This window comes from Embiotoca jacksoni, unplaced genomic scaffold (assembly GCF_022577435.1).
Source record: "Embiotoca jacksoni isolate LCO1_2020_lvr unplaced genomic scaffold, fEmbJac1.0.p SCAF_58, whole genome shotgun sequence".
Taxonomy (NCBI): domain Eukaryota; kingdom Metazoa; phylum Chordata; class Actinopteri; family Embiotocidae; genus Embiotoca; species Embiotoca jacksoni.
In genome coordinates, this window is record NW_027185412.1 from 35884 (window position 1) to 60224 (window position 24341).

General features: G+C 41.3%; 1 protein-coding gene across 2 annotated transcripts; it reads left to right on the top strand.

The window, feature by feature from the left end:
* On the top strand, nt 1-24269 carry chp2 (calcineurin-like EF-hand protein 2). 2 transcript variants are annotated; one of them, XM_069173180.1, is made up of 11 exons: nt 1-167; nt 1434-1485; nt 6318-6423; nt 18327-18552; nt 20549-20621; nt 21528-21608; nt 21849-21973; nt 22081-22142; nt 22304-22426; nt 22632-22723; nt 23197-24269. In XM_069173180.1, exons 4-10 carry the CDS (start codon nt 18486-18488, stop codon nt 22683-22685), a joined length of 585 nt encoding a protein of 194 aa, XP_069029281.1. In that variant the 5' UTR covers nt 1-167; nt 1434-1485; nt 6318-6423; nt 18327-18485; the 3' UTR covers nt 22686-22723; nt 23197-24269. The 2 variants fall into 2 exon arrangements, with proteins under 2 accessions (XP_069029281.1, XP_069029282.1); XM_069173181.1 differs by lacking the exons at nt 1-167; nt 1434-1485; nt 6318-6423; nt 18327-18552 and adding an exon at nt 20904-21059 and having other exon boundaries at nt 20566-20621.
* Nucleotides 24270-24341: the final 72 nt, after the last annotated feature.

Below are 24341 nucleotides of genomic sequence, written 5' to 3' on the forward strand. Positions count from 1 at the left end.
AGGTGATGATTGGACACGGTCACGCCGCTCCTCCGCAGGAAGAACCCGGTAATGAGACTCACCTGTTTTACCTGTCCGTCAAACCTGCGCAGTAACCACCAGAGTGAAATCCCCGGATCCTCTGCTGCTCGTCTCCGTCCGCCTCCACAGGGAGGTCAGAGGTCACGGTAGGAAATCACACCTTACGACTTCCTGCTTAGTTTGATGAATACTTTATTTGTAACTTTAAAACCTGTAAAAAAAAAAAAAAAAGTTTTTAAATCAGACGAAGTCCGCAATATCTGCGGGAGGTTTTATACAATGAAGTTAATCAAAAAAAGAAAGACTTTCAAAATAGAAACCTGATATATAAATACAGATAACTCAGAATTTAGCCCAAGTGTGAGAGCAAATTTGTTCGCAATGCAAATAATATATTCTCAGTTTATATATTTTTACTTACAAACAGGTTTTTTTGCTTGTATAATAAAGACACAAAAATACCTTCATAAGAAGAGTCTTAAGCTGCAATACCAGCGAGTGCCACTAGAGGTCGGCTCCAAAAAGCCTCCGGCTCCATAGACTCCCATTCAACTTCTCTCATCAAATCCAAAGTGAATAAAATGTGTCCATCAGTTATCTCGGTGTTGTTAGCTAAAGTCACTCCTTCTTATTAGTTTTCTGGAGGTCCATCTGAAAATAATCCCTCATTCATTAGAAAAGAAGATTCAAGAAGACCTGTTTTTGGGGGCGTGTCTGTTTGATTGACAGGCCTGTGGTGCAGTCAGGTTACAGCTATCGGTGGGCGGGACGTAGTATCTTCAGGTTGGAGTCGTGATCACGTCGCACCGTTTCCTCCTTTAATCACAAACACTTAATGTCCGCTAGAGGGCGCCGTCAGATGACCGTAAATACGTTGTTAATCAAATCATTATTTTCTTCTTCTTACACATTTAAAGGGTCGTTCTGCTTTATTTCAGCCTGCTGTTTTTCCCATGAATATGTCTGCTGTGTTTCCACGGGTCGGGCTGACCGAGTAACAAACGAGTTCAACGGGTCGCAGTAATATGCTCCGTTATATCAGGGCTGATAAGCTCGAGCTCTGTGCAGCTTTCACAACAAACTTCATTTTTACACAAATCTCTTGTAAACTTTCAGTCTGACTGAGAGGAAACACAGAAATCGGAGCTGTTAAATATTCACGTACTATATCACGTACGTAATATTTTGTGTCTATTGTCATATAGAAAGACTTTTTCTGGCAGACTTTGTGGAGTACAAGAACTTATATAAATACTTATATATATAAACAAAAATCTTAGTGCTGAATGTTAATATTAAAATGAACTGTTGCTCTGACTTGAATAAAAAAAAAAGTCTTCATGTTTTTATCACCAATTTTCTGCTTTAAAAAGTCGAACTTCGTCACGGATGTTGTTGTTTTTGTCTTTCAGCGACGGAGGAAGAGCTGGACTAAAAATACAGAGATGAAGAGGAGAAAAGGAGGTACACACACACACACACACACACACACTCACACACACTCACACACACACACACACACACACTCACACACACACACACACTCACTCACTCACACACACACACACGCACTCACATACTCACACACACACACACACACACACACACACACACACACACACACACTCACACACACACACACACACACACTCACACACACACACACACTCACTCACTCACACACACACACACGCACTCACATACTTACACACACACACACACACACACACACACACACACACACACACGCACTCACATACTCACACACACACACACACACACACACACACACACTCACACACACACACACACGCACACACACACACATGCACTCACATACTTACACACACTCACACACACACACACACACACTCACACACACACACTCACACACACTCACACACACACACTCACACACACTCACACACACACACACACACACACACACACACGCACTCACATACTTACACACACTCACACACACACACACACACACACTCACACACACACACTCACACACACACACACACACACACACACACGCACTCACATACTTACACACACTCACACACACACACACTCACACACACACACACACACACACACTCGCACTCGCACTCACACCCACTCTCTGACTTCCTCTGGTTTGAGCGTCTAATCACAGCAGCGCTGAGGAGTAGTGAACGCAGTAACAGACTTGAAGTGAGACTCTTAATGAGCTGACAAAACAAAGATAAATACAGGAAACCAACAATTCTCCTTTCTGTCCCACTTCCCTGTCGTTTCTTACTCCTGGTTTCCTCTCACGTGTTCGTCTCTTTCTGCTGAATCTTCAGCTGAAGGTCATTTAAATCTGCTCGTACTCGTCGTGTTTAGAAAAAAAAAAAAAAAAGGCCGCCTCAAGGTAAACCTTCGTTTTCCTGTCGGCTCGTTTCCTCTTCCTGTTGGCGAAGAGGTCACGTCCTGGTGGCAGCTCTAAGAAACATGACATCAGGCTTGATAGACACCTGCTGCAGGTCTCAGGTATGTGTGTAACTATGTGAGCAGAGCCAGAAGAATTTCATTAATTTTTCTGTGTTCGGATCAATTCATTTATTTTTATTTTCCTGTCGCTACATCAACTCAAAACATGATTCAGAAACTGTATGCATTTCCTTCAGGAGTTTAAAGGCTGTATAACCTACGCGGGCCGATCAATAAATTCAGAGTCTGTTCCTGAACGCACCACAGCGACCTTCATGAGGAAGTATTCAGAGTGTCGTCTCCTGATCGACATCATCACCTGAGTTCAACACCTTAACGTGAAGAGAAACTCTGGAAACGGTCAACAGAGACGGCGCTGCGTTCAGGAACAGGCTCTGAACTTATTGATCTCGTACATAACACTCTTTGCTGGCAACAGAAAAGGCTGTTAACAAACTGTCGGAAGGTCTCATAGTTTGAAGGAATAAATGTCACGTTGTACATGAGAGCGTCTGAAGCTCCGGTGCAGTCTGCAGGTTTGTCGCAGTCTGCCGGAGTTTCGGTGTTGAACATCAGGCGTGTGTGCTGCTGCTGTTTCGGAGAGTCTGGACGTGAGCCAAATAATCCTGCAGAGTGTTCAGGTGCAGCGAGTCTCATCACGCCTCAGCTCCTCTCTGCTATGTGGCCCCACCGGCCTCCAACCGGAGCCTCGCTGCAGTCGCAGAACCTGCATATCAAACGCTCCGGGGGTCACGGACGCCCGCAGGCCTGCAGCTCTCCAGCCGGTGCTTTTAAAGTTGTTCCTGCTGCATGAAAGAGATTTAAATGTTTCATCTCAAAATGAGCTAAAATAATTACAGATAATTCTTACATCAGTCCTGATGATGCCAACGAGCTGGCAAATGTGTTGAACTCAGGAGTTGCTGCTTCCATCGCTGTGACTTCAGACCATAATACTAACTAACCAACCAATCACACGACGCTTACATCCCTCTAGTGTTGGGAAAGTGCAGGGCAGCAACCAACAGTGACGTCACCCGTTGGTTTGTGAACGGCCGTTATGAAGCATCTTGCTACTTCGAAGTGGTTTGGAGCAGGAAGTGACCGTATTTGGGCGAGATCCGATTGGCAACAGTACGTCAAAAACGCAGCTTTTTGAAGCTTATTTTCTAATTACTGACAGGATTATTTTCAGATGGACCAAATTAACTTGTGGAAAAACTTGATTGACTTTGTATTTCACGAGATGACCTAAATGAGAGTCTATGGAGGTTTTTTGGAGCCGACCTCTAGTGGCACTCGGTGGTATTGCAGCTGCATCAGCCTCATTTTTCAGACCTGGAAGCAATGAACACTTTTTTAAATACAGTCTTTGGAAAGTACCCACCCTGAAACAGGAGTAAAACTTTTCTACCTTTTTAAAGTGGGGAAAAATACGGTCAAACTTCATTCGTAGCACACGTCGTCGTGTCGCTGAAGAAAAGTTCCTCCACGTTGACGCGTGTTCGACCTGCGTGGACTCGGCTCGCCTCCTGCCGGGCGACTCTGCAGCCCCGACCGCACCGGCCGACATTCCTCAGTGTGAGTCGGTGTCTTTATTGTCACTCCGTGATCCAAAGTGACAACTCCATCACTGTCGATGAGTTTCTCCCGGCGCTGAGTCCAGAGGACAACTTCCCCACATCAACAGGAGGGACAGCAGGGAGGGGAAAACTCGTGTCTCTTCACATTTCTCTCCGCGGTCAGATTGTTTGAGACGTCAGCAGCTCTGAAATCTGCCGGCAGCTTGTTTCTGTCTCTGCAGTTATCTGGTAGCTTGACAACCAAACTGTGAAGCTTCACGTGTTGTCTGCTGATTCACTCAGTGTGGAGCCGCCGGTGTCTACCGTTTGTTTGCATCTGAAAAAAACAAAAGATGGACTGAGGTGAAGTGGAAAACACTGAAGTGTATTCAAAATTCCAGAAACTGGTCTCCTCCAAACATTTACAGTGTTGTAAAAAGAAGTGATGCAAAACGGTGGTAAACGACTGTTCTGAGTCGTGCTGCTGGCGTCAAATTCCAGAAAAGCATTTTTTTTTTTCATAAAACAATAACATTTCTCAGTTTCAACATTTGATATGTTGTCTTTAGTCTATCTGCAATGAAATATTGGTTTACGCGATTTGCAAATCATTGCATTCTGTTTATATTTACATTTTACAAAACGACCCAACTTTTTGGGAATTGGGGTTGTAAATGAAGGTCTTCATCAAACTAATGCAGCTCCCAGAATTATTTAATAATTTAAAAGCTACAAATATGTCAAATTGGAAGTTTATAAACGCTGCTGTCATTTGATAACCTGACGACTGATTTATGTGGCGTGAAAGTGATCTGGGTTTTTATTGTTTTTATTGCAGCGTGTTATTGACTCTCGCTGAGGTCTGCTTGAAGTGCGAGTCTTCAGACCAAGTGTGTTTGAGTCCGTCAAACCGTTTCACTTTCACTCCCCCTGTTGAAGCCTGTCTTCCTGCATTCCTGCCGTTTATTCTTACTGGGAATCATCAGGTTTTCTCTGACATGAGGAAACAGTTGTTTTTAGAAGACTTATTGGAAGTTTAGCAGAGTTTGTTTACTCAGGTGCATTGTGTAATGACGGGTATGATGCTGGCATCGAGTCGATAACGACAAGACAGGACGTCAGGCAGGTGAAGAGGAGGAGGAGCGAACAGGTAGTCGGTCCACAGAAACTCTGTGATCAGTGTGAAGCTGCAACTCTGCAGCCTGCAGGGAGAAACGAGACCACATTTCTGTACGCTTGTGAAATATGTTTGTTTGAAACGACTTCCAGCTGCCCGCAGGTTGTTTCTTCAGTTATTGTTAGAGACCGAGCACCGAAGGTGCGAAAGCCCTTTTGTTCTTCAAGGAATTATTTTTCTCGTTCCTTATTCTTACAAATGAACTTCCTTTTTGGCGACTTTATCATATTAAAAAACTCATGAAAATTGGTACACACGTGTCTTTCGGCGAAAAATGTTGTATTTTAGTAGAGTTGCGAGTGGGCGTGGCCAAATGGCTCGCTAGCGCCCCCTAAAGAGATGCGGCTATATTTACCTACATGCACGAAATTCGGTGGACGCGTGTATCACACCTAGACGCACAAAGAAGTTCTATTGCAACATTACATCAACTCAACAGGAAGTCCGCCATTGTGAATTTAGTCACCATTTTTAGCGATTCACACGTTGTACTTTAACGAACTCCTCCGAGGGATTTTGTCAGACCGACTTGAAATTTTTCTAAACGGCTCGCTAGCGCCCCCTAAACTGCAGCCGCGGTACCTAGTTTCACCTACATGCACCAAACTCTTTGGACAGGTGTATCACAGAGATGTACAAAAAAGTCTCTTGGCATCATGAATTTGTTTTCGTCGATCGGCGTGCCCGTGGCGTGACGGCCATTTTGAGCGTCTCGCCGTGAAAGTGACTAACTTTTATGAACATATTCCGATCTTCCTCAAACATTACATCTTTGATAACAGTCCCGCCCTGAAGACATCTGTATGGTAATATTCGCTTATAGTCGTAGCGCCCCCTGCTGGAGACAGGAAACGAGGGAAAAAAAATTAAACTGCACTGCATTGGGGATCCCTGACACGCACCATGCAAGGGCCCGCATATCACTGCTTGCAGTTTTCATAATTATTATTATAATTACGTGCATGTGGCTCAGTAGAATTTATTGGTTCTATTTGACTGATATAATTTTTCTCATCAACAAATCCCATGTGCACACCAACATTGACTGGCTGTTAGTAATGAATCCTGATGCACTTTATATTTCTGTGTTTCAGAGGTCCCTTTAAGCCTGGAGAACTTTTCCTGCGACCAGGTCGCGTCTCTTATTCAACCTGCTGCCATTTATTGAAGGTTTCAGAGTGCAACACATCGAGTGACGGGGTAAGCCTATTTCTACTATCATCAAAAGGAACGCAGCATTTGTTGAGCTTCATTTCTATGGCGTCACGGTCGGCACAACAAAAAATCTATTTCACTGACTTGTTTATTTAATCGAATTTAATTATAGTTTTGATTTAATTATAGTTTTGATCGGGTGGGAATAAAAAGTTCTGCTGTAGTTTTTCCAGATCTTACCGTGACCTGCTGATAAAGAAACTGTTTCTGAAAAAAATGTCACGTTGTATACTCGATGTATGAATGTTCAATACTTTTTCCCTGTGTCATTTCACATTATTACACATAACTTAATTTCTTAACTTATTTGTTTTGGTTTCTGTGTATTTGTGGATTATTTGGGTTGTTACCAACATCTGGTGAAAATGTCATGTCAATAGCACCTTTGGAAATATATTTACTGAGAAAAATGGTGACGTGTTCAATACTTATTTTACCCGCTGTACATGATCAGTTAAATTGATTGTATACGTTAAAGTATTTCATTTGAAGGTCCTTAATTTTAACAAATCAGGGTAATTCCAATAAAGTCAGAGGTTCGGAGACATTACCGCTAGAAACAAAAAGGTATAACTTAATTAATTAATTATTAATATTTATTATATGCTTATTTATATGGCAAATCAAAAATGAGTTCTTAAAGTGTTAGAGAATCAAAATATAAGTTAGAAATTTTAGGAAAATGAAAAATTTGCTTTTGCTTATGCTAACTGTTGCTTAAATTAACCCAAATGCTTTCGCTTTCACCATCATTTTCTAGTTCTTGTGAAGTCTTTTTGTTCTTTTTCACCGCTGAAATAACACATCTTATAGTGTTTATAATTTTTAGGGCAAAATAAGGTGTTGAAAAGTCACATTTTGGTCTGAACTCCAATATGATCAAACATTAAGATGAACGAAAGTAGCGAAGCTGTTTCCAGGTTGTAGACTAGGTTTTTTTCAGGGGTAATTTTTTGACTTGTGATTCAGTTCTTTGATAAGATCGTTGACCTGCGTGGTGAGTGAATTTTTTTTTACTTTATGAGGAACGGTGCATCGTTTGATACCGCCTCTTCTTTTTTTTTTTTATCTCTGTTTACTTTGGCACCAAAACTCAGATAACATTTCAGAAGTGTTTGGAGTTTACCAAACTTTCTGTCTGACTACACAGATTACACTGCAGAGGAATTTATCAGAGCTCGTGTGTTTACTTCGACACATTATAGGTGTGTGGTATCCACCTGGCTGTCCGGAGTCTCGACTTCTACTGACGCTGTCACGTGTCTGTCAGCTGATTCTTCGAGTTCTTAAGTCAATAGTTGGATTTTCCCGTCAAAAACAGAGTGACAGAAACGCAGGAAGTGACTGTATTGGGGATTTATATGGTATTATATAATATGGTATTTTCAGTGCAACTTACTGTATGAGCACCGCAGTGTGACTCCAAAACTGTTATCAACGATGGAATAAACATCCCGCGACCACCAAAAAAACCTCAACAGGAAGCACAAAACATGATGTGTTGTGTCCAACATCAGAGTCTGAAGGAGCGAATCACTGCCTTCGGATGGAACTCGTGAATTCGACATAGGAAATCACGTGTCTGACAGTATGCTGCGTATTCGAGTGGTTATGTCCTGAGTTGCCGTTGGACTGTGAAATATGCCGATATTTAATCATATCGTGACGTGAGAGCAGATATTGTCTTAGATTTATATCGTAGTATCACGATACGACATAATTATTGTCTTTCTGGTTATAAAGACGACATTATGTGAAGATTTTGTCAAAGCACCAATAATCTTCCGAAAGATCTTCGTTGCAGTATTGATATCGAGGTATTTGGGTAAAAAATATCCAGATATTTGATTTTTTTGTGCATGTCGCCCAGGCCTAGTTGCCATAGCAACATGAATGGTGTTGCAAAAAGCCCCAGAAGCTAATTTAGCAAGCTAGCAGTTGCATAATATCTTGCAGGAAATACGAAGGCTTAACGGCCGAGGGAAAAGTTGAGGCCGTGCGAATATCAAAATTTTTCTACGATTTTAAATTACGAAGTAAAACTCCACCAGAAAACATATAACAATAATGGTTTTGGATTTTGACCACTTCTCTGCAGAAAACCGCAAAAAGAGGGTACATCACATTAAAAAAAAGTCTGATTTACTTCTTTTATTTATTCGTCTTTGAAAACTTTCATCTTTCTTTTAATATTTATATGTGAGATGTTGCACTGATTAAGTGGTTCTTGTCCAAAAAAACACTGTTTCACTTCAACAGAAACTATTAAGACTTGGCAGAGCTCAGTGCAACTAACAAACAAATCGGATGAATCACTGTTCTCAGGTTTGTGTTTCTTGTTAACACGTTGACCGGACTTCCCATCAACACGAACAGTTTTCAGATGATTTATGCAGCCAGTTTCAACAGTCAAGCTTTCAGAAACTGTAGAAAAAGCAATCAAAGATTCCCCTTCAACTGCAATTTAAATTTTTTTGAAACTGCTGAATTTTTCAGGATGTAAATCCTTTCCGGGAGATGAGTGTGCTCCGAAGAAAAAATCCCCGCATTACAGTAGCTGTTTCAACAAAACACCTGAAATATCACATTCTTGTCTGCCGATAGCAAAAGAGAAAACGGTTAAAGATTGTTAGAGTGGGGGGAGGAGGAGGATGGATGAATGGATGGATGTGTCCAGTAACTGGCACTTCTTGATGCAGGAGACCACTGTTGACTTCCTGTTTCCTACCAACAACCACGATAGTTCCCTGAAGTTATTTCCATGCTTAAATGCAGCCACAAGATAAGAGAGAATTTAGGAACACTAATTGCCTCACGAGTTGTGTTGTTCTGCTGATAAGAGCGTCAGGTCAGGAAATGCCTGTGTTATTCTGGGAGGCAGTTTTGGGACAATGAAGTCTGATCATTTACTCCTGGTGTTGGCTTCGTGATCTGAGATCAATATGTTAATGAAGCGGGTAATCAAAGCCAGTAATGACCACAGACTAGATATAAAAGTGTTCGAAGCTTCCAGCTCTGAAAAATGGTTCCGATCCAGAAGTGTCTTCAGCTGCAATACCAGCGAGTGCCACTAGAGGTCGGCTCCAAAAAGCCTCCGGCTCCATAGACTCCCATTCAACTTCTGTCATCAAATCCAAAGTGAATAAAATGTGTCCATCAGTTATCTCGGTGTTGTTAGCTAAAGTCACTCCTTCTTATTAGTTTTCTGGAGGTCCATCTGAAAATAATCCCTCATTCATTAGAAAAGAAGATTCAAGAAGACCTGTTTTTGGGGGCGTGTCTGTTTGATTGACAGGTCTGTGGTGCAGTCAGGTTACAGCTATCGGTGGGCGGGACGTAGTATCGTCAGGTTTCCAATCAGATCGGTCAGATCCACCTCTGGCTCCTCCCCCAGCTCGTCCAAATATGGTCACTTCCTGCTCCAAACCGCTTTGAACTAACAAAGATGGTGACGGACAGAATCTGAACTGGAGGATTCATAATGTTCACAAACCAACGATGACGTCGCTGCTGGTTGCTGGTTGATTGAAGCTGGTTTTGGTTGTTGTAGCTTGAAGTGTTGCTGTTTGACTAACTGTGTTTTAGAAACATAACCGTGTCCACAGTGAACTTCACAGCTTTGTACGCTCTGAAAGAGGTGCATCGTAAAGTTCGGCTACAGAAAGTACATGTTTGAGTTATTACTGTTTCTGCTTTACTTGTGTGACCTGGATTATTCCAGAGGTTTCTTGCAGTAACCTGTTGTGCTGCACAGATCTGGCCTGCAGCCAGCAGCTTTGTAGCTGAGGTGGGTCTGATTTTCTCTGAAGACAAAGGTCAAACTTTACAGCTTGAAACGAAATGAAACGAAACTCCAAACTCTGATTGTTAAATGAAGTCATCACAACAGACTCTGAACTCTCCACCCTGAGCGGTGGTTTTAACATAGTTAGGATTGGACTTCAAAGAAAGATTCATTTCGAAAGAATAACATTGATCATTTCCCCTTTTCATTACAATGGACCACAAACAGCCACCGTTACTGCTTTCATTTTTTACAGATGAAGAGATTTGGTTATACAGACAGCTAATTACAGTTATGTGACATGTAATTTGTTTAGGAAGGTCTCTTATACAGATACAATGAAAAGGTTTCAGTTTTTTAACTGTGCTTATGTAGACATTTTTGCATATTCCCTAAAATATAAATAATTTTTTTTCCCTATTTCAGTTAAGTTTATTCAAACAATGAAGTGTTCTCTTGGTGTCATGTGAGGAGTTGAGCTTCTATATGTTGGTTTGTTTGGAGAATCTGTGTCTCAAAGTTAGTTTTATTTTGATCGTTGTATCGTCTCAGAATTGGAATCGTTTGGGTAAAAAAATTCAGACAGCATCAAAAATCAATCATATTTTCATGTAAACCTGGAAAAGACTTTTCGGATTCGTAAAAAGTTCTGACCTGTAAAACGAAGAAGTATTTCTGATTTTATTTCCGCAGCAGATCATCACGTTAACAAAGAATAGATTTCAGCTGAAATGGGACCAAGAATCACATTTTTATTTGTTTGAAACTAAACCAAAACATTGGCATAATCCTCAATAAATAAAACTGAAACAAAGCTGGAAATTTTACTTGTTTTTTTTAAATTTTCATATCTTCATCTTTCATCCTTCCAACTTTAGTGGTGGTGCTCAAAAGGGCGATGAGTCATTGGCAGAAAAGCTGGTGAGCAAGAGGGAAGGGAAATCTGGATCTGGACGATTGGCGCAAATCTTTTATCAAGTCTTTAAATGTATTTACTTACAGTAAATCAGATGTTTAATCTCAAAGGTGAAAAAAGAAATAGAAAAACTTCTTTAGGGCTCAGCGTAAGTGGAAACTCCCGAGAATGAGGAGGAGGAAGAGGAAGAGGTGGTGGCGGAGGCTTTGGGGTTTTTCAGCCAGGAAACTGAATCCAGATCAGAATCTTTTTAAAGAGACAATTATCTGCTTTAGTTTTTGTGATGAAATAACGGTTGAGAACAATCCCAAAACTCAACAGACACAGCGGCAGTAGGAAAAGGTCGTGTTGAGGAAACGTGACTAAAAGCAAAACTGTATGAATGCATCAATGACTCGATCTGGAACGTGAAAGGAAACAATTTAGAGAATTTTCTAAATCTCTTCAGACCTTTTTGTCTTCCTTTAGCTCCTAGTTTTGGTTCGGTGGTACTAAAGGCCCGTGGCCACCAAAGAGTTTTTCCCTGAGCGCAGCGTATTTATTACTGTTAATGGGAGCGCCACAGCGTGATGAGGCTTTTTTTCTGCTCGCTGAGATTTTCAACTTTGGGCAAAACGCTGCGCTCGTCACTGTTACTTTTTACCCAGCCGTCCAATCACAGTGATGGAGGGGCGGGACAAATGCCACAAAGACCTGACTTCATGTATAATATACGACAGTTTAAAATTTTATCTAATGATTGTGCTGCAGGTCTGACATTTAATCCAACAATATCGGAAATGTTTCGGCCCAAGGTGGCGGACCGATGAACCGATGCTGCAGATGACTAAAAAAAAAACAGATTGTGAATCTAGTGAGTCGCAAGTGCTGTAAGACACAGAAAATATTGGCTAGTTAACTTTAAATTTCAGGTCGAAAAAGAAACACCGGACACAATCCAGTCAAGTTTCATATCCAGCCTGTTGTTCTCAAGTGTTGACAGTTTGTAGTTCAGTCACCTCCGTTTAGGCCACATTTGTAATTCAGAAACTAAACTAACACCCGTGGAATGTAGTTTCCAAATCGATCTTTATTACACAATAAAGGCTTTTTACCAGAAACAATCTACTTTTAGACAATTAACTAGTGTGTGTGTCTATGTGTGTGTGCACCGGTGACATCTACTGCTCTAACAGTGTTGGACGTCAGTGGGCAGAACTTCTGTCTGAGTCACAAACTTCATTGTTGTGGTGCCAGAGTGAAATCTACCCGTTTAGAGTGTCAGGACACAGCTGCAGGATTAGAAACAAACCCATTCGTCATCTGAAATCCCGTAGAAATGTTTTACACAAGTTCTTTTGTTGTTGTTACCTATCCCTCTGTCGTCAGAGTTTGCTGGCCTCCACAAAGCTGCTGGGTATTTTATTTTGGGGGGGGTGACGGACAGAATCTGAACTGGTGGTTACCACTTGGTTGGAACTGTGTAAAGATACCGCTATAGCTTCCCGTTAAAAGCTCTTTACTGGCCTTGTTGTGAAGAAGGTAACCGGAAGGAAGTGCAATGTGGTTTTTTTCAGAAATTAGCATCGAAATAAACATAAATAAATATGAATCTCCTTTATAATCAGACGAGCTGCAGGCGACAGGCTCCGACTGTGATTTGTGGCCAGTACACCGACAGCATGCCTTCCAACATTTTGTCCTGATGGTGGTCTTCTCTTTGACAAATGTTGTTTTACCATCCAGGTGTCTGACTTCAGATGTAACAGTGCGTGTTAAAGTTAAATAAGTTGCTGCAACCTTTCGTTGATCCAGCAACTCGTTTCTCTCTCTGGAATTTTCGGTCTCATTACCAGCCGGCGTGGACTCAGTGGGACGTTCCTCCTCCTCTCCGTCTCTCCTGGTAGAAGCTGGACTGCCAGCCTTCACCTCTCATTTGTCTCTGGAAACAATGGCACAGTTATATAATCACATTCCTCACATACTTTAAAAAAAAAAAGAAAAAAAAAGTTTTAACGAGACACATTTTTTCAGGCTTTTATGCTGATAGAAGGTTGGTCTGATTTACAGTCACACTGGGAGCCGACCAGGACAACCAGTCCAGCAGTCCTCTGATCCTCTGACACGTCTTCAGCCTCACGGAGAACAGGAGTTTCTGAAGACTCAACAAGTACACAAAATTCGAACTTGTTGGTTTGGAAAGTTCGAACTTCTCAAAGATAACAGGAGGACCGTCAATGTTCTTCCTGTCATCTGCTCTAATGTTCGATGACCTTTATCAGAACCACATGGTCAATGAGGTGAAGTCAACAGATACACATATAATCCTCCATGTGTGGTATTATTCATCACGATGATGATGATGCGTTTTCATCCACAGATATTTTTTGACTTGGTATTGGATTAGTTTTGGACTATTTTGGGCCTTAGTTTTGTGCCGATTTAAAACTAGTTATAGACTCGGTTTAGGACTGATTTTGGATGACTTGACCTCAGATTAGCTGCATCTTGGAGAAAGTGCCCCAGTTGTTCTGTGGATTCAGTTTGTCTCGGTGTGTTCTGTCTCTTCATGTGATCCAGACTGACATCAGGCCTCTGTGGGGTTCAGACCATCAGCTGCAGGAGTCCTCGTTGTTCATGTTGATCAAAACAGTTCACTCTGACTGTGACTTTGGGCTCATTGTCATCTTGTTAAGTGATTAGCTGTTTATCATCCCTGATGATAATGGACAAGAACCTAAACCCCTAAAGCACCGGAAATGTGTTGGATCTTTGTGACGCTGTAGTTAATGACACTGTACTGAAATGTTGGAAGGCCTTAAGGTATGAAAAGACACAGTCCAAGCCTGGTTGTTAGACTGGTTTCATTTCTGTCTTATCAATAATAATATTTGCTGAATTGAGTTTTTTTTTTTTTTGGTGGTCTTTCTAAGCTTCTGTGTGCTGACTGTCCGTCTGAATCAGAGCCAGTCGGCTGTCAAGGGAGTTAAAGGGGAGTCAGAGTTCACTCAGCCAGGAAAACCTCATTCATTTCCTGCTGGATCTCAGCCAGCAAACACACACACACACACACACACACACACACACACACACACACACACACACACACACACACACCCTCTGACATGCATTCAGTTTCATTGGTTGTGACAGCCGGGACAAAAGCCCTGCGAGGCCGAACAGCAGAGCAGAACTGTCGCTGAATCGGCCTGTGATTCGCAAATCCATCAACACCTGTCAATAAATCCATCTGTCAATCAACCAGAGTGGGCGGAGCTGTAATTGCATTTACCTTGTTTTTTTCTAATCCTGCACTTTGAGTTGTGTCCTTGTTGCCGACGTCTGAACCACCGCTCAGATTTACAATCAGAGAGGTCTGCTGTGTTGGCGGTTGTTTCCACAGTTACGGAAACAATCGACCAGAATTTTAGGGGCGGGATTAAGAATAGAGACTTTGCTTTCCTGTGCCAGAGACACAGAAAAATGGTTGCAAAAGTGGGGAGAACATCAGACCATCATACAGCCATTAATTCTTGGCACAAAGACCAAACGGACCTCATGTTGGTCCTGACCAATCGGAGCGGTCAGCCTCTCTTGGTGTCATGTGACCTATGGAGATTGTTACTGGTCTTGAGGTGTCCCAGATGTTGCATTAGCTGTCCTCCAGTATGACACAATAGTTACAGGAATAACAACTCTGCAATCAACATATTTCACCCACTCACATGATAAACATGAAGTAAAGTGTTCCTGGAAATGGTTTATCACTAGCTAATAGTTTCATTTGGGTCAAATATCACTCGCATGGGAGGGCGGACACGCTCAGCCACCGAGCCGCGCTGATAAGCATCTGTTTTTTGTTTGTTTTGTTTATTTGTGGTCATTTTAAGACTCTCTCTGGTTGGTTTTTGTGTCTCTTTCAGTGAAATTCTGCAGGTGAAGCTGAACTCTACGGGCGGGAAAACCTAGAACTCGGTGTTGACAGTCTGACCCTGGGGGATGAATTCACGGTGCACAACAGGAAGTCTCTGAACTTATTGATTGTGCCTCGTATTAATCTTCTGATTATTTGCTCTGTCATCATCAAAATGCCTGAGAAGCAGAGCCATCTTAAATTTCAAATGAAAAGCCCAAAAGGTTGGAAAAGACAGAAAAGGATGAACACAAATATTTTCTCCCACCTCACTTTTAAATGGTTTGTCATGGTTTCCTAGTTTTGTTTTAACTGAGATGAAAGGAGTAAATCAGGAGAATGGAGCTGAAACAGAAGAACTGAACAGTTATGTTTGCCTTTGGCGTGGCTGCAGCGGCATGTGGCCTTTTGTTTAATCGTCACCCATTTATCCGCCCACGTGTCACCTGTCACCTGTTGGCACAGATTGAACATACTTGCACTTTCATTTCCAGGTTGAGGAGGCGGAGGAGGGTGTGGATTCTAGGAATCGGAGACGGAACGGTGGGCGATGATACGTCACGATGAACAACGTGCTCGTGAAGACCGTCTTTTTGTAACTTGTGTTCCTGTAAAACGTCAAGATGTCAAAGAGCGCTCGAAACATAGAAATAAAAGACCTGCGGCAACCAACAATGACGTCACCCGTTGGTTTGTGAACGTTATGAATCCTCCAGTTCAGATTCTGTCCGTCACCATCTTTGCTAGTTCGGAGCGGTTTGGAAGCAGGAAGTGACCATATTTGGACGAGCTGGGGGAGGAGCCAGCAGTGTGTCAATCAAACAGACACGCCCCCAAAAACAGGTCTTCTTGAATCTTCTTTTCTAATGAATGAGGGATTATTTTCAGATGGACCTCCAGAAAACTAATAAGAAGGAGTGACTTTAGCTAACAACACCGAGATAACTGATGGACACATTTTATTCACTTTGGATTTGATGAGAGAAGTTGAATGGGAGTCTATGGAGCCGGAGGCTTTTTGGAGCCGACCTCTAGTGGCACTCGCTGGTATTGCAGCTGAAGACACTTCTGGATCGGAACCATTTTTCAGAGCGACTTTTGTTTACAGTCTGTGGTTATTAACTGCCTAAAAACTAGCTGCATTAAAAGCAAAGTATCTAAATGGGTTTTGTTTCAGGAGCCGGCGAGATAATGAAAAGTACTCCAGCTAACAGATCTTCTGGTGGTTTAAAATGCTTCCCGTGTTGCACAGTTGGGCACTGATGCGACTAAAATCTGTCAGTTTCAGGTGTTTACTGTTCACATGGTTTCAGGAAGAAAAGAGGGAAGAATGAAAAAAGCAACTTCTACTTCTTCTTGGGATAAGCAGAGCTGATAAGACAGCGGTACGTGGTACCAGAGAGGAATGCGAAGTCTCTGACAGCCCGCCAACTCCACTCATTAAAACTGGGTCAAGATCCAGAAGCAGAAGCTGAGTTACAACTGATGAAAACATGAAAGTGCTGCACACAAATGCTATTAATATACACCCATTTTTAATGCTGTGACGAGCCATAAAATACCACCAAACATGTTTAAAGATGTAATGTTGACCTTTTGGCCCATTAAGCCGTCATCAGGACGGACCAACAGCTGCTCCAGCCCTCTGCGTTTTACACCATTGAAATCACACTGAGCTCGGTAACAGCAGAAGGGAAGAACAACATCAGTAAAGACAGCTGAAAAAATCACAAAGTTTATAACAGCGTTCAAATGGAACTGGTGAGTTCGTGGTTACAACACGGGAAGTCATATGCGTGCCGTATGCTGGGGGTTCAAGTCGTAAAAACGTGGGTAACGTAATGCAGGAAATACAAAGACCACAGAGGGAAAAGACGAGGCCGTTGGGAAGATCAACATTTTCCTCAGATGTCGGCTGTTATATAAGTTATAAATACAAACTCTCCATCAATAAAATAACAATATATTAGCTCAGCATCCAACCAAACATGAGCTTCCATGACCTCTGACCTTTCTGTAAACGTCAGCAAACACATCGTGAATACCACAAGAGGGCGCCGTTGATTTGGACTCTTCTCATGTGCATAGTAAAGCAAAATATTTAAAAAAAAAACTCTTTCTAAAATCAAATATGTCTTCAGGATTTCTCTATCACTCATAATCCTGCATGGACGTAGCTTGCGGGTCTGAAAAGTGAAGCCGATGCTGAAGAGCCTTAAAATGCAATTCCACCGAGGGCCACTAGGGGCTGGCTCCAAAAAATACTCTGGCTCCAATAGACTCCCATTCAAAAAGCATAAATTTCTCCCCTGAAGTACAAAGTCAGTTCATGTTTTCCACAAGTCCGACAAACCTGGATGTTCATTCTTGACCTTTGATAAGAGTTTGATAAAAAATCGAACTTACCTTTGATTGACTTTTCATGTTTTTTTGCCTGAAGGTTCATCCAGTGAAAAAAATACATATCTTAAACAAAATGTACTAAATGTGTGGAACACAACTAACAAATAATACATTAAAAAAAGTAATCAGTTAGAGGAGGATTTGGGATTATTGCCAATATATTAATACACTTAAATTCATCTGCTTACACACACAAAAAAATACATATATTCTGTTTAGAAATGAGGAACAAAATCTGCTGCTCCATTTGCTCTCTGAGATAGGAGTGCAGTGTTTTGCAGTGCGTGAGGACACTGGTCAGAGTGTATGTATGTAGAAATGGCTCCATCTGGTGTCCAGTGGACTTTAGTCTCCGGCTGTTTCTGAGGTCAGCAGGCAGATGTTTTCAGAGAAGAAGCTGTTTAAAAAACAAAACAAAACAAAACATCTGCACGGGACCTGCTCAGACGGACACCGTGAGAGTAGCATAGACGGGTATTTAACATATTTGTCTTTGGGGACTGGTGGAGACCAAAAACTGAGCCAACTTTCAGGTGGACACAAATACGTCTCTAACTGAACATGTTGCGTCATAAACACATTGTTTGATGGACTGAAATCCAAATTTGTTTCCTTTTCAGTCCGACTGAAAGTTTCAACTGATTCCCGTGTTTGTTGGAGAGCTGGCGGGAGCTAACGTTAGCCTGACCTCACTAACAGGAAAACACAGCAGGCCGAAATAAAGCGTAACGACCTCTTTAACGTGAAGCCCGCAGCAGAAACAAAAGTTCAGATTAAATTTAAATCTGGTCCCGGCTCGTTTAAATGTTCCAACAACTTTTCAGTGTAAAAAAACAAAACAGCAAAACACAGAATGAGCCTGTTTTTATTTGCTCTTCTTTTTCAAACCTCAGAAGATCCGGTAGACTCCGTGTTCGTGGGCGGATCGAGGACTCCCATTGGTCGGCGAGTGCCCGCTGGCTGAGCAGTGATAGGCTGAGCGGCCTGTCTGTCATCATGTCTGCGGTGGGACTGAGAGCGGATACGTGCAGTGAACCTGCAGCAGCAGGACGATGGGCTGCAGCAGCTCCAGCATCAAGGACATCCCACACGGCCCGCAGCTCATGCAGGAAACCGGCTGTGAGTCCAACGTTTGTTTCACTTTTGGATGCTTGTTTATAAAATCTGACGGCGAAAGAAAACAGTTTGTGGGGAAACTAGAACAGAAAACAGATCAGCTCCAGATAACTGTAACGATGTTTTATCTCGTGAAGCTTCTCACGTTTCACTTGAATCTGAACACAGTTCAAGTTTGAGGAGTTTTTAAAGTTTGCAGAAAAGTGCAGCTGACAGGAAGGAGGCTCACACCTGTTTACCTTTAATAACTCTGACTTAATGATGGTGGTTTCACACAAACAAATCCTCTGTTTATTCACATGTACAAAAATCTCTAAACAATTTCTAAAAATATACATGAAATCTAATATTATGAATTTACAAAGAGAAATTTTATACTGTGTTTATTTTGCTTAATGAGATAGATGCCTAAATAAATACTAAGATGCCCTCATATCTGCTTGCCACGACAATTTTCTATATTTGTAATGCTAAATATGGGGTTAAAAATAATGAGATTTGCACCCATGCATAAAGATATAGAAATGAGAAGCCATTTACTTTCATCATTTTTTTTGTAAAATCTGTATAAATTAGTTTTTAATATTTCTCTGATTAGGTTCTGGTTTTGGCCTCAAATATTGAATTTGGTTTTGCAGTAATTCTCCTTTAAATGAAATTGTGTGTTTAAAGTTGTTTCACACTTTAGTGCCTGCAAGTTATCCATCTGTTTGCTATTTAGTAATAAATATAGAAAAATTAAATTCATGTTAGATATTTGCTCAAAATTATATCTATATTCTAAAATAACTTATAGTAATTATATAAATTAAAAACAAAGCGTGTGTTTCAGTTCTGTGAATAAATCTTCATTCAAATTAAACCAGTTTCATGCTGATGATGTTTGAAAATTCAGTTAAAACAATTTGTGCACCTGAGTAGAAAATCTCCCAATTTTTCCATAATGATCCTTGTTTACATGTTTTACTCATGTTGTGGGGACCTAACGTCCATGATGGGACAAAACGAAACTCTGAATAATATAAGTTGTTAAATATTTGTGTTAAAAGACTCGTCGGACAAACAAATTCCACTAAACACATTATTACTTTGGAAACTGTCTTACATGGGCCCCTTTCAGCTGATAGCTACACCAGTGTGTGTGTGTGTGTGTGTGTGTGTGTGTGTGTGTGTGTTTATCTCGTGTGTGTGTGTTGGTGGTTTCAGTCTGAGCGCTCTGATAGCAGCCGACTGCATCTTGTTGAAGTCCTCATCTGTTGTTCATCTGTGTCGACGCCCTGAACGGTCCTCGCTGATTACTCTTTACCGACGAGCTCTTTGTCCATCCTGCAGCTCATTTTAAAATATTCTAAATGTAAAGATCCTCCCAGAGCTTTCAACACTAGCCTAACACCTTCTTCGAGGCCTAAAGCTTTCTACTTTCAAATGTCTGCGTTGCGACAATATCTGCTCCTGATTGAACTTCATTCTCATGAGAATAAATCTTGTCAGGTCCGTATGAGCTCGTAGCAAAGGACCACATTCAACCCAACGTAGACTCAGAATAAAATCCTTAAAAAGGATAATAGAAAACATAGTAAAACCATCAAAAAACATGCTCAGATATTTACAGAATATGATAATAAAACAAATAAAAATCTATTAAAAACATGTTTATATTTTGATAGAAAACATAATAAAATCTATAAAACCAATAAAAACATGCTCAGATATTTATGATAAAACCAACAAAATCCATAAAAAAAACTGTTACATGTTTAAAGAAAACATTTGAAAAAGGGTACAAGAAATCTAAAAGATAGTCTTGAAATGAAACGTTTTTGCAGGAGTTCAGGAGGCCTTTAATTTAAAGGTTTAACACCTGAATATATTTAAAATATGCAAAGATACACAAACAGAGAGACGTTTACTGGTAAAGAACTATTTCAGCTGTTTCACTTTATTAACACGATAAGCGGTCGATTCGTCCGTAATCAATCGAACGTTGTCTGTGTTTCAGTCTCCGCCGCCCATCTCCTTCGCCTCTACGAGAGGTTTAAGTTTCTGGACAAAGACGACATCGGCGAACTCAGGTTGGTGGACGGACCGGACGCCCTCGCTGTCACCAATCCTGTTTGGTGATTTCCACAGTGGGGAGAGTGTCCGGTTTGGGGTCTCAGGATCTCTGTTGTTTGCAGATGATGTGGTTCTGTCATCAAACGGTGACCTTCATCGCTGGGCGGTTTACAGTTTACAGGGTGTTGTAACCAAGCAGCAACCATCAGTGATGTCATCAACCATCAGTGATGTCATCGTTGGTTTGTGAACGTTATGAATCCTCCAGTTCAGATTCTGTCCGTCACCATCTTTGTTAGTTCGGAGCGGTTTGGAGCAGGAAGTGACCATATTTGGACGAGCTGGGGGAGGAGCCAGCGGTGGATCTGACTGTTCTGATTGGAAACCTGACGATAACATCATAACATGACTGCACCACAGACCTGTCAATCAAACAGACACGCCCCCAAAAACAGGTCTTCTTGAATCTTCTTTTCTAATGAATGAGGGATTATTTTCAGATGGACCTCCAGAAAACTAATAAGAAGGAGTGACTTTAGCTAACAACACCGAGATAACTGATGGACACATTTTATTCACTTTGGATTTGATGAGAGAAGTTGAATGGGAGTCTATGGAGCCGGAGGCTTTTTGGAGCCGACCTCTAGTGGCACTCGCTGGTATTGCAGCTGAAGACACTTCTGCATCGGAACCATTTTTCAGAGCCACTTTTGTTTACAGTCTGTGGTTATTAACTGCCTAAAAACTAGCTGCATTAAAAGCAAAGTATCTAAATGGGTTTTGTTTCAGGAGCAGGTGAGATAATAAAAAGTGCTCCAGCTAACAGATCTTCTGGTGGTTTAAAATGCTTCCCGTGGTGTCATACTGATGTCAGTTATTTCAGTTGCAATCCTAGAAACCGTTGATCTCTCTGTGTGTTCCAGGCCGGAGGATTTCAGAGAAGTTACGGAGTTGGCCTTCAACCCCATCGGAGACCGAATCGTCAATGCCTTTTTCTCTCCGGGGTACAGCAGCCTGCACATCACTTATTAAAGAACAATACCGCTGTTTTGAGTTTCATCCAGGCTGCCGTTGCTTTCTGTTACGTTTGATTAGGGTTTGTTTCTGACGATGTGAACCCAAACTTTCAGGGAAAAACATCAAGTCTTTGAGTTTACCAGGGTTTGGACTTGACACTTGATTGTTTGTCCTTGATTGCTCGTAACAGGAAATATTTCCCTTTCTTGGCCCCTTCCACTCTCTAGACAGGAAACGGTAGACTTTCCCTCCTTTGTCCGGATTCTGGCTCATTTCCGTCCCAACGACTCGAACCGAAGCGGAGACGGAGCGCAGCCGGAGCCGGCCAACAGCAGCACCGGGAAGCTCAAATGTCAGCGTAATGTGCTTGGTTCTGCGTTTGTAGTTCTGAAATCTTTCTGACACTTTTTACTTCTCTTTACTTCAAAGAAAATTAATTTAGAAACTGTTTGTGTTCAGTTGCCTTCCAGCTGTACGATCAGGACAGAGATGGAAAGATTTCCAGAGTGGAGCTTCTTCAGGTCGGCAACTATTAAACTGGGAGACAGTTAATCCTAAAATAAATAAATAAAAGTGTGCATCGTCTACATAGAAATGAAAAAAGGGGCCCAGAATCGAGCCTTGAGGTACGCCGCAAGTCGTCCCAACATGCTCAGCGATTGGCTGCTTCTGTGACTGACAGGTGCTGCAGGCGATGCTGGGGATGCATGTGACGGAGGAGCAGCTGCAGAGCATCGCTGAGCGAGCCATTCAGGAGGCCGACCTGGACGGAGACAACGCCATCTCCTTCAACGAGTTCAAAGAGGTGAGACGGTCGATGAACTGTCAGACTCTTTCTCACATCCAGTCCAATGTTAACATCAACACAGACATCTTTCTCAATGTTATAGTATCAAAATACTCTGAGATGTACATATTAAACAGAAGAAATGAACTTTTATTTATTTATGTCTTTCTTCTGCAGCGTCAGCATTAAAACGTCTAAAAGAAGGGTTTTTATTTGTTTTCAGTCTCTGGAGAAAGTCAACATCGATCACAAGATGAGTATCCGCTTCCTGAAATAAAGATGGAAAAGAGGAAACGGCAGCAAGAAAATGACCAAGTGGGTAAATCACGAACCAGTTTTTGTACACGATCTTTACTGTCGAAGGAGTCGAATGTTCTGACGCTGCATCATCAGCACCGAAAGACGAAAAAAATAGAATCGAATAGAAGAGCTCGTTATCCCTCGATTAGAAACCAGTAAATAAAAAAATATGGTTTAAATAAGTTTCTGTTTGGTGCTGGACTCCACCAACACCTGTTGGTTTGGAGTCTGGTCCCCTTTCGAAATGTGTCCCCCGCTTCAGCTAGTCACCATGTATTTATTGTTATGAGTTTTGTGTGAACTGTGATTGAACTTTTGAGCACTGACTTGTGTCCTAATGAATAAATGATCAACTTTATACAATTATCCTGCATCAGTGAGCTTCATTGACATCCGTTTTAAAAGGAGTCCTCAATAATCAATGCTCTCGGCTCTGTGTGTATTAACCCTTTACTGACAGCGGTGTATTCTCGATGTGTCGCCACCAGGTGGAGCTGTTGCCGAAGCTTTTTCTCCTGCCCCGGCAGCCAGTGGTGTCAAACATCTGGAGGAAATCAGGAGCTTTCAGATGTTTTTATTTGAGTAGGAAATTAAATATCCGTTGGAACCTCATCAGTCTGAAGCTGATTCTGTTTTCCTTCTGGATTTCTTCTCCTTCCTGCTGTTTGTGGGCTCAAATTCACAAACCAAAAAGCCTCTTATTTTACCTTGATGTTGTTCCCAAGTAATACATTTCTAGGGTGTAAGTGTTCTTTTTCTTGAATAAATTGTAAAATGCCTTTCATTATATAATTTTGGAGGCCCAACTATTCGGTTCTGGGCATTTCTAGAAAATATTTTACAAATTTAAATTTCAAGTTAAAATTATTTACAACTCACGAACCCATATGAACTAAATCCATGTTCTGTATGCCGTATTTCTACGGTCCTTCACCCACCGTGTTTTATCTCTCTAACAAGAGCCTTGCTGAAAGTCCGTCATTACAAAGTTATTACATAAAAACTCAGGATGAGCCATTATCACCATTATCTGTATCTGTTAAACCAACTTAATTATATGTATCTGTATCAGTACTCGGATGGGGCGGGGCTTAATCCGGAAGTGGGTGGTGCTTAGTGTGTGGAAAGTAACCATATTTGTTCAATTTAGCCTGAAATCGATATGGGTTGATCACAAATTGCTAAATTTGTTATTTATTAGAGAACTATTGACAGAACAGCCACAGAACTGAGCTTCAGAGCATTTTTTTTTATCACAACAGTAAAAAAAAAACCAACTATTAACAGAACAATTTTTTTTTATTTTTTTTGTAAAAGTTGTTGTATTTATTGTTATTGTTGAGTTATAGTGAGAAAAAAAAACGTCAGACTAGTCACATAAAAAACTAAATAAAATAATAACATACTTAAAAATATCCCGCTACAATTAGAGACTTTCTTCTGAAGTTCTAACTTTTCTAGTTTGATGACTCTTCGGCGTATTTATCACTCTGATAAGAAAGAGCTTTTATTTTTCTCCGGCTGCTCTCTGAGTCAAAAGATGGAAAACAAGATAGTAAACAAAGTCATTTTCCTCAGAACTGTGGGAATAAATTTCCCTCCTCAATCTGTCAACGTCAGTGAGAAACCACAG

Bases quoted from the DNA above. Each gene is read 5' to 3' on its own strand.
- chp2 (XM_069173180.1), top strand. From the start codon at position 18,486: ATGGGCTGCAGCAGCTCCAGCATCAAGGACATCCCACACGGCCCGCAG. The intron at 20,622-21,527 runs GTTGGTGGACGG...TGTGTGTTCCAG, and splicing joins GACGACATCGGCGAACTCAG to GCCGGAGGATTTCAGAGAAG. The intron at 22,427-22,631 runs GTGAGACGGTCG...ATTTGTTTTCAG, and splicing joins CCTTCAACGAGTTCAAAGAG to TCTCTGGAGAAAGTCAACAT.